At 37.5% G+C, this 17,881-nt stretch overlaps 2 protein-coding genes across 2 annotated transcripts; both read right to left on the bottom strand.

Annotated features, from left to right (window-relative positions):
* Nucleotides 1–208: 208 nt before the first annotated feature.
* LOC146687289 (uncharacterized) lies at nt 209–12,795 on the bottom strand. The gene is made up of 3 exons (XM_085439638.1): nt 12,593–12,795; nt 6,652–6,810; nt 209–864 (listed from the first exon to the last, which is right to left on the bottom strand). Exons 1-3 carry the CDS (start codon nt 12,625–12,627, stop codon nt 654–656), a joined length of 405 nt encoding a protein of 134 aa, XP_085295764.1. The 5' UTR covers nt 12,628–12,795; the 3' UTR covers nt 209–653.
* Nucleotides 12,796–13,389: 594 nt separating this feature from the next.
* LOC146687288 (uncharacterized) lies at nt 13,390–17,556 on the bottom strand. Its single transcript, XM_085439639.1, has 4 exons — nt 17,434–17,556; nt 15,649–15,948; nt 15,291–15,575; nt 13,390–13,667 (listed from the first exon to the last, which is right to left on the bottom strand). The coding sequence occupies exons 1-4, from the start codon at nt 17,480–17,482 to the stop codon at nt 13,558–13,560; spliced, it is 744 nt and encodes a 247-aa protein (XP_085295765.1). The 5' UTR covers nt 17,483–17,556; the 3' UTR covers nt 13,390–13,557.
* Nucleotides 17,557–17,881: the final 325 nt, after the last annotated feature.

Genomic DNA, 17,881 nt, shown 5'->3' with positions numbered 1-17,881 from the left:
AGCCTGGTTCTGCTGGAGGTTTCTGCCCGTTAAAAGGCAGTTTTTCCTCCCCACTGTCGCCTAGTGCTTGCTCAGAGGGGATTGTTGGGGTTTTCTCTCCTCCTCCATTCCCCCCCCCTTCATTTACTTATTTGATTGTTTAAATTTTCTTTTGTTGTTTCTGTAGTTACTTGTTTTACTTTTTTCAACTTATGTAATAAAATAATAAACCAATTGAATTTATCCTTTGAGTATTTTTCATCTAATCTTTACAGAATTAAGCTCTGTCTTTTATTTGCTTCTTAAAACTCCATAAATGGTGAAGTAAAAACCCTGGGATATGGTTTAAAACATTGAAATAGACTAACCAACTAGTCTAAAACTAAGAAACACTTAAATATTACGTTAAATTGAAAACAGTTAAAAAGAAATATCCCTGTTCAAAAATGTCATGTGATAATCTCATTGGCTTATGGAGTGACTCCTGGAGGGGAAAAGGCGCACAAATGTGGCAGGCAGACGAAGAAAAAACAGCATAATGATACTTTTACGTTTTGAAATCTACAAAGGTTTGCACTGTGAGAATCAACTTGTGAGAACTGTGACTAATCTTCATGTGTGTGTTTAAAAAAAAAAAATTAAAAAATAAAGTGTATAAAGTGTGTGGCGAGGGGCTAGTTATTCTGAGAAACCCTGCTGCAATAAATGAGGGACCACTGTATATACTTTCTCTTTGAGTCTCCAGGTGAAGGCACATCCATGAAGTCGTCCACTAGACAGTCCCAGATGGCCGTCGCTACCTGGGGGATGATCTGGCTCACCGTGGACACCCCGACTCTGTAACTGAACACGATGGTCCTGAAGGAGTCCCTGGTGGCAAGGAACCTGGACAAAATTGTTCAAAATTAGTATTATGTGTACTGCAGTTACAAAATACATTATTCAACCTCCAAAATACTTTTGTGATGTCAGATTTAAATTACAAAACATAAATCTTACTTAAAACATTTTGTAATTATAAGGATAATTACATAATATATATTAGATATAATATAAAACAGTCAGTTGTGTTTTGTTTTAACTTTACCATATCATAATTTGATTGGTAGCAACTTTTACCACTACAGTGAGCCAATCACTCATAATTCCTAAACATGTCAATCAGGTAGGAATGAAGTAAGACATTAATAGAAATAAAGAGTTGTACGTAGCCCTTTCTTTGCATAAATCATTGCTAATATTTTTGAAAAATTAACCTGTGATAAGACAGCATATCAAGATAGAATATGCTGGATAGAACCATATAACTAAAGATGAACCAAACTGTTCACAGTTTTATCTAACTCTCAGTTTTAAGAAAGGCTGGTGACCCCTGTTATAGAGTCTGACAGCTGCAGGGATTATATACAAATATTCAACTATACCAGAATTAAACTAGGTCTAAAGAAAAAAAAAAGGAGTGAGTATCACTACAAAGATTAACCCACAGTGGTCCTCATACCACAGTTTGATATCAGCAAACACCGAGAGCATACACTGATATGACACCACAGCCATGCTATCAATGCAAACACTGATAACATAGCGTAAATCGAATTAAATCGGAACTTGATGAGACCTTTTGAGTAGGGCTGGGCGATATGGCCTAAAATCCATATCGCGATATAATTTGAAGCATGTGCAGTAACGATATATATCACGATATATATTCTTTTCCTCTGTATAACGTATTTCCACACAAAAAATCCTTTAATTTTCTCCAAAATCGAGAGTGTGCCGTATGTATGAATTCTGGTTGTGCTTACTGACCTCGAACCGATTTCTGCGTGCAGAAATCTGTTAAAAAATGTTTTAGTACAACGTTGGTAATCCGCACTGCTTGATGGATTGTCAGAGCATTACGGCTGCCGTAGTGAGGAGCTTCACGGAGTAATCTGGGTCCAAAACTCCGTTCATATCAGGTCCCAAAGTCAAACGAACACTAAGAGTTAAAAACGGTCTAAATTCTTTCATCTTTAATTAAATCACCTGCGTTGCTGATTTATCAGGTGTTACAATTAAGTTTAACATCCATGAAAACAGAATTTATTAAATTTAACAGAGTTAGAAGTTAACAGGAAGTTAGCTCGCTAGTTTACACCTAAACATTTCATACCATGTTCTGACAGAGACTTTCATCCAGTGGCTTCCTCATTGAGATCAGATTTACGGTTTTCTCACAAATGCCATCAAAGCGCAGCCTCCTCCCTCTCTGTCCCCCATAGATAACCATTCTAAAACTGCTCTCAATTTTCAGCTCAAATTTAACATCGAAGGGTGTCTTTACACTGTCACCACATCAGTATAATACACTCTACAGGCATGGAAATTTAATATGTTGTAGTCTGGAAGTTCCTGCCACTCACAGTTTTCTCTTGGGAAGCATTTGTTTTTTGGCATCTAACTCCTTCAAAACCGTTCAGCTTAGAAAAACCATTCAAACACCGTTAGATTCCTCTTCTTTTGGACATGACTGCTTCTACTTTTCTCATTTTTAACATTTATATTTTTAAAATTATTCAACTTTTTTCAACAAAAATTTCCCATGTATTTCAATGGGGAGACCCTTCAAATTCTCATTCAACTTCCTCCTCTTTAAACTGTATCTACTTCCACATACATTGTCATAGAGCCACCATTCAAACTTTAAAACGAAGACAAGACATTCAACTATTCAACTTGTATTTATCTTTTCAATATCTATTATACTTTTTCTTCAGTTCCAGTTTAAGTTTCATGATGTTTTTTCACCCGTTTCAGAGTTTATAATGGGTGTGTATGGGACGGAATGTTGGGGCTAGAGTGAGACAGCTCAACTGCTAGAGTGAGAGGAGCAAAAAAATTAATCTTAAAATCTTTTTTAAAACTGCTGCTGTGTCCGCAGCGTTTGCTCTACAGGTATGATTTTACCCTCAAAACGTAGCCATCGCTGTCCTCTTTCATCCAATGTGTTTACTATTGTACTAGGTGTTATGGTTCTTTCATAAATGTCACCAATGCACAGCCTCCTCCCTCCAACTCTTCCATAGACTCTAATGTTAAAATCGCTCAGAAGGTTGGTTTGAAAATCAGAAGAGCATGGTGTCTTTCCACTGTCACCACGTCCATATAATAAACTCCACAGGCATGAAAACTGAGAATTCAGTAGACTAGAAGCTGCTGTCGCTCACGGTGAAAGAATTTCGTCAATACGACTTTTACTTTTCATTTGGGAACGATTTGTTTCGGCCTGACTTTTCTGTTCATTTTAAGGAGCAAAAGTGAGGTGCATGTCTGTGTCGTGTGTATGGAGCCACTGGGTGCAGTCACTATAGCAACCAGGCTCACACCTGCCTGCTTAACGAGCTCTCTCTCTCACTCTGCCAAGATTCATCTTAAACACTTCTCTTTCAACTGCTGCTGTGTCCACAGTGTTACAGCCATCATTTTACCCTCAAAACGTCGCCATCGTTGTTCTCTTTCCAACACCGTGTCTTTCAAAGCTCAGACTTTTAAATTTTTTAAACTGTGTGGATCCAAGCGGAGGGATCACATTTTAGTCATTCAGTGATTCAAAGAATATTAACTTTTAATATTTTTTCAGATGTTTTCTTACTAAATTTTATTTGCTCATTTCTTAGGTTTTTCTAATTTACATTTAAAACATTTTCAGCTATTTTCAAACTTCCTCTCTGTGAATGTCAGCTTTTAGCACTTCAGCACTTTGGTTTTCAGGTGAAAATTTCTGTATTTTTCATCTTGTTCAACATTTTTAACTTAAATTCAGCAATTAATTCATTTCAGTGCATACATTCAGATTCAAGCATTCACACTGCAGTTTCTTCAGAAAATGCACTTTCTAGTTCCTGTTTGCCTTTCTCTGTGTCTGACCCCAACTGTGGTGTGTGTGCGTCCCATCCCCTCCTGCCACTCACAGGAGTTACTATAGCAACCAGCCCTGTCAGCTGAGTACTGATGACTCTCTAATTAAACCTAAAAAAAAAACCCAAAAAAAACAAACATCCCCATTCTGTCATGTGACAATCTGATTGATCTGATTGGCTTACGGAGTGATGATGTCACAAGCACATCTTTAATGTGCTTGTGACATCATCACTTTTGAAGTTCTGAAGTCCATAAATAGGGAACAGCAGCAATTCTAAAGCAGTTTGTTCGCAGCCTTCAAACGTTCGACAACAGATACATTTGGAAATATTTCTAAGCCTTTTCAGAGTCACTGTGCACAGGCTCCAATATGCGTCCACGAAAACGCAGACAAAGAAAAAAAGATAATGCTGCCTCTCCTTCGTGGTCTGGCCAGCCAATCTCTCCAGGAGAAATGACCATGGATGCTGTCTTATCAGTCCAAAGGGCATTACAGGAAAGTCAGAAGGAAAACTCTGACCTCCATTACAAAGTTAAACAAATTGAAGAAGAGAAGCTTCAACTAGAGGAGAAGTGCAGACAATTGGAAGCACGAAATAAAGACCTGGAAGGAAAACAGCAACGCCAGCCTGATATAAAAATGATAAATGAGGGCTGGGGAATGAAGTTTGGTCAAGGACGAAAGAAGTTTTTCTCCCGTTTTCTTTCGTCGGGACAGAGTGCTGAATTAAAAGAAACATCTGCCCAGCTTCAAGGAAAGAAAGCTACTATTGAGGAGATACAATGGGATCTCCAAAACATGGAGCAAAAGAATCAGGTGCTTCAAGGAAAACTCAATGAAGCTGAGAAAACAATTGAAAAAATCCGCCAACAGGAAGAAGAAAAACGTATTCTCCAGGACTTAGAGAGAAGGAATCTAGAACTGCGAGAACTTTGTAATGAAATGAAGGACAAAAAATCTGAACTGGAAAGAGAAAAGGAAATACAAATGCAGCACAAACTCAAAGCCATGAGGGAAATGTACGTAGATCTGACAGTGAGGTTTGATGAAACAGAGTGCAAAAATAAAGAGCTTCTTGAAGAAAAAAAGCAACAGGAAGAAGAAAAACGTATTCTCCGGAAGTTTGAGAGAAGGCATCTAAAACTGCAAGAATTTTGTAATGAAATGAAGGACAAAACACCTGAACTGGAAAGAGAAAAAGAAACACCAATGGAGCACAAACTCAAAGCCATGAGGGAAATGTACGTAGATCTGAAAGTCAGGTTTGATGAAACAGAGTGCAAAAATCAAGAGCTTCTTGAAGAAAAAAAGCAACAGGAAGAGGAAAAACGTATTCTCCAGGACTTTGAGAAAAGGAATCTAGAACTACGAGAATTTTGTAATGAAATGAAGGACAAAACACCTGAACTGGAAAGAGAAAAGGAAATACTGGAAAAGCAATGTTCAGAGATGCAGTGTACGATCGATGGAATAAGGAAAAAACACTCAGAGCTCATGAATGTGATGTTGTTGAGGGTCACTGACTTGAGGAGCCAAATAACTGACATGGAGGCACAAAAGCAACAACAAGAGAAAAAATGGGAACACCTGCTGCGTATGCATGAAGAATTCAAGAGAAAAATTGACCTGAAAGAAGAGATGTACAACAAAAAACAAGAGAGAAATACAGACATGCGCAAGGCAAATCGAATGGAGAAGGCAACATACAAAGACCCGAAAGAAAAGCCTAGAAAAGAACAAGCAGGATTAAAAGAAATGGAGCAAAGATGCAAGCAACTCGAGAAGCAAAATGCAGAAACAAACGATCAGTTGAGAACCCTTATCCTGGAGAAAAAAGCGCTCATGGAAAAATACCTGGAAACGAAGAAAAGAGGCTTCTGCTGGTTATTCAGATGATTTAGCCTCGTCTTCCTCCACCTGTGAGCCATCTTAATTGTCACCTCTCCTGTCCCCCCTCTCCCTTTCTCTCCTAACACCTATTCCCTACCTTCTTAATCTTTTTTCTTTTTTTCACCCTCACCCCCCAACCAGTCCCAGCAGTTGACTGCCCCCTCCTGAGCCTGGTTCTGCTGGAGGTTTCTGCCCGTTAAAAGGCAGTTTTTCCTCCCCACTGTCGCCTAGTGCTTGCTCAGAGGGGATTGTTGGGGTTTTCTCTCCTCCTCCCTTCCCCCCCCCCCCCCCTTCATTTACTTATTTGATTGTTTAAATTTTCTTTTGTTGTTTCTGTAGTTACTTGTTTTACTTTTTTCAACTTGTGTAATAAAATAATAAACCAATTGAATTTATCCTTTGAGTATTTTTCATCTAATCTTTACAGAATTAAGCTCTGTCTTTTATTTGCTTCTTAAAACTCCATAAATGGTGAAGTAAAAACCCTGGGATATGGTTTAAAACATTGAAATAGACTAACCAACTAGTCTAAAACTAAGAAACACTTAAATATTACGTTAAATTGAAAACAGTTAAAAAGAAATATCCCTGTTCAAAAATGTCATGTGATAATCTCATTGGCTTATGGAGTGACTCCTGGAGGGGAAAAGGCGCACAAATGTGGCAGGCAGACGAAGAAAAAACAGCATAATGATACTTTTACGTTTTGAAATCTACAAAGGTTTGCACTGTGAGAATCAACTTGTGAGAACTGTGACTAATCTTCATGTGTGTGTTTAAAAAAAAAAAATTAAAAAATAAAGTGTATAAAGTGTGTGGCGAGGGGCTAGTTATTCTGAGAAACCCTGCTGCAATAAATGAGGGACCACTGTATATACTTTCTCTTTGAGTCTCCAGGTGAAGGCACATCCATGAAGTCGTCCACTAGACAGTCCCAGATGGCCGTCGCTACCTGGGGGATGATCTGGCTCACCGTGGACACCCCGACTCTGTAACTGAACACGATGGTCCTGAAGGAGTCCCTGGTGGCAAGGAACCTGGACAAAATTGTTCAAAATTAGTATTATGTGTACTGCAGTTACAAAATACATTATTCAACCTCCAAAATACTTTTGTGATGTCAGATTTAAATTACAAAACATAAATCTTACTTAAAACATTTTGTAATTATAAGGATAATTACATAATATATATTAGATATAATATAAAACAGTCAGTTGTGTTTTGTTTTAACTTTACCATATCATAATTTGATTGGTAGCAACTTTTACCACTACAGTGAGCCAATCACTCATAATTCCTAAACATGTCAATCAGGTAGGAATGAAGTAAGACATTAATAGAAATAAAGAGTTGTACGTAGCCCTTTCTTTGCATAAATCATTGCTAATATTTTTGAAAAATTAACCTGTGATAAGACAGCATATCAAGATAGAATATGCTGGATAGAACCATATAACTAAAGATGAACCAAACTGTTCACAGTTTTATCTAACTCTCAGTTTTAAGAAAGGCTGGTGACCCCTGTTATAGAGTCTGACAGCTGCAGGGATTATATACAAATATTCAACTATACCAGAATTAAACTAGGTCTAAAGAAAAAAAAAAGGAGTGAGTATCACTACAAAGATTAACCCACAGTGGTCCTCATACCACAGTTTGATATCAGCAAACACCGAGAGCATACACTGATATGACACCACAGCCATGCTATCAATGCAAACACTGATAACATAGCGTAAATCGAATTAAATCGGAACTTGATGAGACCTTTTGAGTAGGGCTGGGCGATATGGCCTAAAATCCATATCGCGATATAATTTGAAGCATGTGCAGTAACGATATATATCACGATATATATTCTTTTCCTCTGTATAACGTATTTCCACACAAAAAATCCTTTAATTTTCTCCAAAATCGAGAGTGTGCCGTATGTATGAATTCTGGTTGTGCTTACTGACCTCGAACCGATTTCTGCGTGCAGAAATCTGTTAAAAAATGTTTTAGTACAACGTTGGTAATCCGCACTGCTTGATGGATTGTCAGAGCATTACGGCTGCCGTAGTGAGGAGCTTCACGGAGTAATCTGGGTCCAAAACTCCGTTCATATCAGGTCCCAAAGTCAAACGAACACTAAGAGTTAAAAACGGTCTAAATTCTTTCATCTTTAATTAAATCACCTGCGTTGCTGATTTATCAGGTGTTACAATTAAGTTTAACATCCATGAAAACAGAATTTATTAAATTTAACAGAGTTAGAAGTTAACAGGAAGTTAGCTCGCTAGTTTACACCTAAACATTTCATACCATGTTCTGACAGAGACTTTCATCCAGTGGCTTCCTCATTGAGATCAGATTTACGGTTTTCTCACAAATGCCATCAAAGCGCAGCCTCCTCCCTCTCTGTCTCCCATAGATAACCATTCTAAAACTGCTCTCAATTTTCAGCTCAAATTTAACATCGAAGGGTGTCTTTACACTGTCACCACATCAGTATAATACACTCTACAGGCATGAAAATTTAATATGTTGTAGTCTGGAAGTTCCTGCCACTCACAGTTTTCTCTTGGGAAGCATTTGTTTTTTGGCATCTAACTCCTTCAAAACCGTTCAACTTAGAAAAACCATTCAAACACCGTTAGATTCCTCTTCTTTTGGACATGACTGCTTCTACTTTTCTCATTTTTAACATTTATATTTTTAAAATTATTCAACTTTTTTCAACAAAAATTTCCCATGTATTTCAATGGGGAGACCCTTCAAATTCTCATTCAACTTCCTCCTCTTTAAACTGTATCTACTTCCACATACATTGTCATAGAGCCACCATTCAAACTTTAAAACGAAGACAAGACATTCAACTATTCAACTTGTATTTATCTTTTCAATATCTATTATACTTTTTCTTCAGTTCCAGTTTAAGTTTCATGATGTTTTTTCACCCGTTTCAGAGTTTATAATGGGTGTGTATGGGACGGAATGTTGGGGCTAGAGTGAGACAGCTCAACTGCTAGAGTGAGAGGAGCAAAAAAATTAATCTTAAAATCTTTTTTAAAACTGCTGCTGTGTCCGCAGCGTTTGCTCTACAGGTATGATTTTACCCTCAAAACGTAGCCATCGCTGTCCTCTTTCATCCAATGTGTTTACTATTGTACTAGGTGTTATGGTTCTTTCATAAATGTCACCAATGCACAGCCTCCTCCCTCCAACTCTTCCATAGACTCTAATGTTAAAATCGCTCAGAAGGTTGGTTTGAAAATCAGAAGAGCATGGTGTCTTTCCACTGTCACCACGTCCATATAATAAACTCCACAGGCATGAAAACTGAGAATTCAGTAGACTAGAAGCTGCTGTCGCTCACGGTGAAAGAATTTCGTCAATACGACTTTTACTTTTCATTTGGGAACGATTTGTTTCGGCCTGACTTTTCTGTTCATTTTAAGGAGCAAAAGTGAGGTGCATGTCTGTGTCGTGTGTATGGAGCCACTGGGTGCAGTCACTATAGCAACCAGGCTCACACCTGCCTGCTTAACGAGCTCTCTCTCTCACTCTGCCAAGATTCATCTTAAACACTTCTCTTTCAACTGCTGCTGTGTCCACAGTGTTACAGCCATCATTTTACCCTCAAAACGTCGCCATCGTTGTTCTCTTTCCAACACCGTGTCTTTCAAAGCTCAGACTTTTAAATTTTTTAAACTGTGTGGATCCAAGCGGAGGGATCACATTTTAGTCATTCAGTGATTCAAAGAATATTAACTTTTAATATTTTTTCAGATGTTTTCTTACTAAATTTTATTTGCTCATTTCTTAGGTTTTTCTAATTTACATTTAAAACATTTTCAGCTATTTTCAAACTTCCTCTCTGTGAATGTCAGCTTTTAGCACTTCAGCACTTTGGTTTTCAGGTGAAAATTTCTGTATTTTTCATCTCGTTCAACATTTTTAACTTAAATTCAGCAATTAATTCATTTCAGTGCATACATTCAGATTCAAGCATTCACACTGCAGTTTCTTCAGAAAATGCACTTTCTAGTTCCTGTTTGCCTTTCTCTGTGTCTGACCCCAACTGTGGTGTGTGTGCGTCCCATCCCCTCCTGCCACTCACAGGAGTTACTATAGCAACCAGCCCTGTCAGCTGAGTACTGATGACTCTCTAATTAAACCTAAAAAAAACCCCCAAAAAAAACAAACATCCCCATTCTGTCATGTGACAATCTGATTGATCTGATTGGCTTACGGAGTGATGATGTCACAAGCACATCTTTAATGTGCTTGTGACATCATCACTTTTGAAGTTCTGAAGTCCATAAATAGGGAACAGCAGCAATTCTAAAGCAGTTTGTTCGCAGCCTTCAAACGTTCGACAACAGATACATTTGGAAATATTTCTAAGCCTTTTCAGAGTCACTGTGCACAGGCTCCAATATGCGTCCACGAAAACGCAGACAAAGAAAAAAAGATAATGCTGCCTCTCCTTCGTGGTCTGGCCAGCCAATCTCTCCAGGAGAAATGACCATGGATGCTGTCTTATCAGTCCAAAGGGCATTACAGGAAAGTCAGAAGGAAAACTCTGACCTCCATTACAAAGTTAAACAAATTGAAGAAGAGAAGCTTCAACTAGAGGAGAAGTGCAGACAATTGGAAGCACGAAATAAAGACCTGGAAGGAAAACAGCAACGCCAGCCTGATATAAAAATGATAAATGAGGGCTGGGGAATGAAGTTTGGTCAAGGACGAAAGAAGTTTTTCTCCCGTTTTCTTTCGTCGGGACAGAGTGCTGAATTAAAAGAAACATCTGCCCAGCTTCAAGGAAAGAAAGCTACTATTGAGGAGATACAATGGGATCTCCAAAACATGGAGCAAAAGAATCAGGTGCTTCAAGGAAAACTCAATGAAGCTGAGAAAACAATTGAAAAAATCCGCCAACAGGAAGAAGAAAAACGTATTCTCCAGGACTTAGAGAGAAGGAATCTAGAACTGCGAGAACTTTGTAATGAAATGAAGGACAAAAAATCTGAACTGGAAAGAGAAAAGGAAATACAAATGCAGCACAAACTCAAAGCCATGAGGGAAATGTACGTAGATCTGACAGTGAGGTTTGATGAAACAGAGTGCAAAAATAAAGAGCTTCTTGAAGAAAAAAAGCAACAGGAAGAAGAAAAACGTATTCTCCGGAAGTTTGAGAGAAGGCATCTAAAACTGCAAGAATTTTGTAATGAAATGAAGGACAAAACACCTGAACTGGAAAGAGAAAAAGAAACACCAATGGAGCACAAACTCAAAGCCATGAGGGAAATGTACGTAGATCTGAAAGTCAGGTTTGATGAAACAGAGTGCAAAAATAAAGAGCTTCTTGAAGAAAAAAAGCAACAGGAAGAGGAAAAACGTATTCTCCAGGACTTTGAGAAAAGGAATCTAGAACTACGAGAATTTTGTAATGAAATGAAGGACAAAACACCTGAACTGGAAAGAGAAAAGGAAATACTGGAAAAGCAATGTTCAGAGATGCAGTGTACGATCGATGGAATAAGGAAAAAACACTCAGAGCTCATGAATGTGATGTTGTTGAGGGTCACTGACTTGAGGAGCCAAATAACTGAAATGGAGGCACAAAAGCAACAACAAGAGAAAAAATGGGAACACCTGCTGCGTATGCATGAAGAATTCAAGAGAAAAATTGACCTGAAAGAAGAGATGTACAACAAAAAACAAGAAAGAAATACAGACATGCGCAAGGCAAATCGAATGGAGAAGGCAACATACAAAGACCCGAAAGAAAAGCCTAGAAAAGAACAAGCAGGATTAAAAGAAATGGAGCAAAGATGCAAGCAACTCGAGAAGCAAAATGCAGAAACAAACGATCAGTTGAGAACCCTTATCCTGGAGAAAAAAGCGCTCATGGAAAAATACCTGGAAACGAAGAAAAGAGGCTTCTGCTGGTTATTCAGATGATTTAGCCTCGTCTTCCTCCACCTGTGAGCCATCTTAATTGTCACCTCTCCTGTCCCCCCTCTCCCTTTCTCTCCTAACACCTATTCCCTACCTTCTTAATCTTTTTTCTTTTTTTCACCCTCACCCCCCAACCAGTCCCAGCAGTTGACTGCCCCCTCCTGAGCCTGGTTCTGCTGGAGGTTTCTGCCCGTTAAAAGGCAGTTTTTCCTCCCCACTGTCGCCTAGTGCTTGCTCAGAGGGGATTGTTGGGGTTTTCTCTCCTCCTCCATTCCCCCCCCCCTTCATTTACTTATTTGATTGTTTAAATTTTCTTTTGTTGTTTCTGTAGTTACTTGTTTTACTTTTTTCAACTTGTGTAATAAAATAATAAACCAATTGAATTTATCCTTTGAGTATTTTTCATCTAATCTTTACAGAATTAAGCTCTGTCTTTTATTTGCTTCTTAAAACTCCATAAATGGTGAAGTAAAAACCCTGGGATATGGTTTAAAACATTGAAATAGACTAACCAACTAGTCTAAAACTAAGAAACACTTAAATATTACGTTAAATTGAAAACAGTTAAAAAGAAATATCCCTGTTCAAAAATGTCATGTGATAATCTCATTGGCTTATGGAGTGACTCCTGGAGGGGAAAAGGCGCACAAATGTGGCAGGCAGACGAAGAAAAAACAGCATAATGATACTTTTACGTTTTGAAATCTACAAAGGTTTGCACTGTGAGAATCAACTTGTGAGAACTGTGACTAATCTTCATGTGTGTGTTTAAAAAAAAAAAATTAAAAAATAAAGTGTATAAAGTGTGTGGCGAGGGGCTAGTTATTCTGAGAAACCCTGCTGCAATAAATGAGGGACCACTGTATATACTTTCTCTTTGAGTCTCCAGGTGAAGGCACATCCATGAAGTCGTCCACTAGACAGTCCCAGATGGCCGTCGCTACCTGGGGGATGATCTGGCTCACCGTGGACACCCCGACTCTGTAACTGAACACGATGGTCCTGAAGGAGTCCCTGGTGGCAAGGAACCTGGACAAAATTGTTCAAAATTAGTATTATGTGTACTGCAGTTACAAAATACATTATTCAACCTCCAAAATACTTTTGTGATGTCAGATTTAAATTACAAAACATAAATCTTACTTAAAACATTTTGTAATTATAAGGATAATTACATAATATATATTAGATATAATATAAAACAGTCAGTTGTGTTTTGTTTTAACTTTACCATATCATAATTTGATTGGTAGCAACTTTTACCACTACAGTGAGCCAATCACTCATAATTCCTAAACATGTCAATCAGGTAGGAATGAAGTAAGACATTAATAGAAATAAAGAGTTGTACGTAGCCCTTTCTTTGCATAAATCATTGCTAATATTTTTGAAAAATTAACCTGTGATAAGACAGCATATCAAGATAGAATATGCTGGATAGAACCATATAACTAAAGATGAACCAAACTGTTCACAGTTTTATCTAACTCTCAGTTTTAATTACCCTTGTGTTGCCACATTAGGAAGCTAAGTTATAAAGTAAGTAAAATGGAAATTTTTAACCTATATCATCTAATTTGACAATTTCTTCAGTTCAGGGGTCAGACCACCAAAAGTTTTGTTTTCAAGATGAAATCTTCTGTAATATTATTAACATGAGCAACAAGCATTTTATTTACAAAGTGATACAGATTCCTTGTGTGATATTTGAGAATTTTTAATGTTTGCAAACCCCCAAAATGTGTTAACCTGTGTAGTTATCTACCACTGGTATCTATAACCTCAACATTTTCTAAAACCATATAAGTTATATGTGTAAGTGGAAAGCCTCTTCTTTATTTTTGCTTCTTAATCTTCTCCATAATGTGGACACTGATCACAGCAATCACCATGATGATCAGACCAACAGAAAACACGACTGTCTTCACCACACAGATGGAGATACCTGCAGACATGAGCAGAAATAATGAAACACACTAAGTAAATTCAAAGTACAGTTTCTTTTATCTGACTCAAGAAATCTTTTACATTTCAGAAATACAGTTAATTTATTTCTGAATGTATCCCAACTGTATTCAGCATTCCAGAGGAAAAAGCAAGTGACTATTGTGATTATTTGACTAAATTAGATTTAGGGATTGAGGGAGGACTGAGGTTTATATACAGTTAGGTCCATATATATTTGGACACTTTATTGAAACATATTCTAATTACAGTTATATAATGGACATGGAACTTAATGTGTCCCACAGTCTTTTTAAAGGGGCCAAACGTAATTGGACAATTGACTCGAAGGTCATTTCATGGGCAGGTGTGAGCAATTCCTTTGTATGTTTTTATCAATTAAGCAGATAAAAGGCCTGGAGCTGATCTAAGGTGTGGTGCTTGTGTTTGGAACATTTTGCTGTCAACAGACAACATGTAGTCAAAGGAGCTCTCCATGCAGGTGAAACAACATCCTTAAGCTGCAAAAACAGAAAAATCCCATTTGAGAAACGGCTTTAAGATTAGGAGTGGCAAAATCTACAATTTCGTACATCCTGAGAAAGAAAGAAAGCACTGATGAACTCAGCAATAAAGAGAAGACGGGCCCACAAACAAACAGCAACTGAAAGCCTCTGTAGTAAAGACCTGGCAGAGCATAAAAAAGGAGAAAACCCAAAATCTGATGATGTCCATGAGTTCAAGACTTCAGGGTGTCATTTCCAGCAAAGTATTAGAAATTAACAATTTATTTTCAGTTATTCAACTTTTCCAATTAATCTTGAGCTCCTGAAATGAATTCATTGTAAGGAGCTAAAGAATTTTCGTTCCTCACATTTTATACAGTCTTTTTGTTCAACCGGCTGAATTAAAGCTTAAAGTCTGCACTTCAACTACATCTGAGTTGTTTCATTTAAATTCATTGTGGTAATGTACAGAACCAATTTAGATTGATCTAATTTAATTGTGACCTGGTTGCTATAGTTACAAATGACTTATTTATTTAATAAATAGGCACAAATAAAAGCATTAGAGATTGTGATGGGCAGCTTTTGTTGTCATCCTTAAAAATCTAATGCTGTGGAGTGAAGGGTCAGACAACACAGGAGGTTTAGCCTTTTCCTCCAACTTTATTGACCACCAAACATGAACTGAACACATTGCGCGCAAAACCCAGCAAAACCCCTCACCTGGGTGTGACCCCTCTGGTGGGCCACCACAATGCAAGTTTTTGCCATCGACCTTACACTCTAGTATTCAGAATATTTTAGATTTTCTCATCAAAAGAAAGATAATAACTGTCAAATTTGGTGATATACATATGGAATACTTCTCATGCCAACTATTGTTAACCAGAATTATTCAAGCAGTCAACTACTACTAAAGGTATTTAACACAGGTTTTGAGATTTTAACTGAAATTGTGTTCCAGATCAATAGAAGCAGACACAAGCTTGAAAATTTCTGGTAACTTCTGAGTGGATGTGCTCATTATAGGACAGCTGATTGGTTACAACTGCCCCAACAAAGGGTCAAGACATGATTTTGCAGAATGTACAAATGAATGTGATGTCTTTGAATCTTACCTGGTTTTTCCTTGCAATAACGTTTAATGTCCTTCTTAGTCTGTTCCACGCTCACTTGGTTGTGGTGATTACAGACGATTAAGTCTTGCTGCAAATTGACAGTGAGATTGGAAGAATAGGTTTGGGCTTTAAAGCTTCCTTTCTCTACCAGAGAGCAGTTTTGGGCATCACATGTGAAAATGCTGCTGATTTGAGAATCCACTGTGCTGCAGGTCACAGTGAGGTTACAGGAGTCTGAACTGCCAGACACAGAGTCCACTGTCAGGTCAACTGGAGAAACTGGATCTGAAGAGTAACAGGCATAAAGAGATTTATGTTGTATCACCATTTCAAAAAGATAATGAAAACAGAAACCTACCTTGGACTATGACCTTGTATTCAGCTACCTTTTGGTCTTCATAGCTAACCATGAATGCAGTATAATCTCCACTGTCACTGTGTTGCACATTCTTTAATAACAACCCATAATTTTGCCTGAAGAGCTCAGCCCTTTCTTCATATTTGTCAAACACAACTGGATCATTATTAAAACCACATTTAGCTACATTGTTAGTTTTATTACATTTCCAGATCAATTCAGTTTTTTTGTCTAGTACAACAGATTTCTTTATATCCAGGTGTAAGTCCTTTCCACGGAGGAGAAACACATGTTGGAGCCCTAAAAGAAAAGAAAAACAACAAACCTGATGTCAGAATCATCTTATTAACATGCAACTGGAAGTCTCTCAAATTAAATACAGTATTTTTTTTAGTATTTTTATTATTGTTTTGTCAACATTTTTATATAATCTGTTTATATGTTGATAAATAAACACATTTATTAGTGCAAATATCTTTAATTGTTATTCAGCTGTAATAAAAACCCTTACACCAATCAGACATCTCTAAACTTAATATAGATTTGTGTGTAACTTGCCCCACATCGTCCTTCAGTTACTGTTTGTTGAGATAATTTCCAACAATAAAATGTGGACTTCACAGATAAACCTTCTCGTGAAAATCAGTTCCTATTAGAAGTTATGACTTCCACACAACTTTGGATGGTGCACCTCTAATATCTAGAGTTGCCCAAATTCATTAAACTATCTCTGCTTCCCTCCATGACAGAAATAGGGAAGCTACAACCCCAAACCTTACAGAATGGGTCTGCTCCCAGACCACGTCAAAGAACCAAACCACAAATCGGCCATGAAGGAGTCAACAATGAAAAATGAAATGAAGACTGAGATAAAGTTATAAAACATTTGAAATCCTTACTCTTAGTATTTCAGACCCTAACTGTCTGCTTGAACATTACACAGTATTTCCTGTTAATCTTTTTTTTTAGGTTAAAAGCAAAGACTAATTTTGTCTAAATAACTCAGACTGTCCTTCACATGTGTCAAACATGATTGCATCTTTATAATAATAGTTACCAACATTGTTAGTGGTAGTAAATTAAGTTTATTTTTGTCTACTACAACAGGTTTCTTTATGTCCACATGTAAGTTCTATTAAGTACAAACATGTTCTCAGACCCTATAAAGACATAAAAATCATGTATTCACACGTTGTTTGATTTATTATATTTATATTGTTTTTTTTATTATCATTGGAAATTATTGGACAATTAGTTGTTTTACAATAAATTATTAGGCAGCTCTAATAGCTTTCATAGCAGGGTAAGATTTTACAGTTTTTCTCATGTGGTGTTGACTGGTCAAAGTATGAAAAGATGGCAGCAGTTACTCCTCATCTGTGTCTGAAATCATCCTGGAACTGCAGTGTTCAATGCTTCTAAAGTTCTGTATTGAAAGCTTTGGTTGTGCTGGTTTTATTTTCTCTCAGAACCAGGAAACCTTCTAGCACACAAACCGAGTCACTGCGAGAAAGAGGAAGTGACTATTTTAGATGGACTAACTTGTCAAAGCTTATTCCGCCTGTCAAAGACACAGCTCCGATTAAACTGTGATGTACTTTGAGACATTAATCAAGTCTTTCATCCGCTGCAATAAAATAACAGATATCTTTTGTAGTGAACACTACTATAAAAGAAAACATTTGCACTTTCCATCTTTGTTAGTTCTGTCCCTGTTGAATTAAGGAAGCGGTTGCAATATACTTCTACTATATGTGTGCTAATATCTAGACATTTTTTTCCTACCTTCAGCCTCAGTGCAGGACAGCAACACAAGAATCACAAAGAAAAACATTCTAGAGTCTCGAGGTTTCTCTGAAACGCAACAACATGGAAGTGTTTTATACCACTGACAGCAAAACAGGGTCAGCCCCTCATACCCTTCTAACGATTGCGTTGTTCCTCTAGACTTGACACAGACCAGCAGTGCACAAGTGAACTATCTTTGAGCTGTGCCAGTTGTCGATCTGACATAGCCATGGTTTCACAGCACACTGCCTTTGACTCCATGGCTACTAATGCTCAATTTTTACCAGAGTCAGTGGAGTAGTCAGCTGGGAGAGAGCGGTGGTTAGAACACCCATCAGGCTCTAACTAGTAAAGCGCTATATAAATACAGGCCATTTACCATTTACCATTTACCATCTAAGCTTTGCATTGTCTACTGGGTAAGACCCATCAGGGATAAGTGACT

This window comes from Copadichromis virginalis, linkage group LG18, assembly GCF_057382275.1.
Source record: "Copadichromis virginalis isolate Kocher_CV1m ecotype Utaka linkage group LG18, C_Virginalis_male_GT1.1, whole genome shotgun sequence".
Classification (NCBI taxonomy): Eukaryota; Metazoa; Chordata; class Actinopteri; order Cichliformes; family Cichlidae; genus Copadichromis; species Copadichromis virginalis.
Note: the sequence above shows the minus strand (reverse complement) of the source record. Positions and strands in the feature narration are given on the sequence as shown.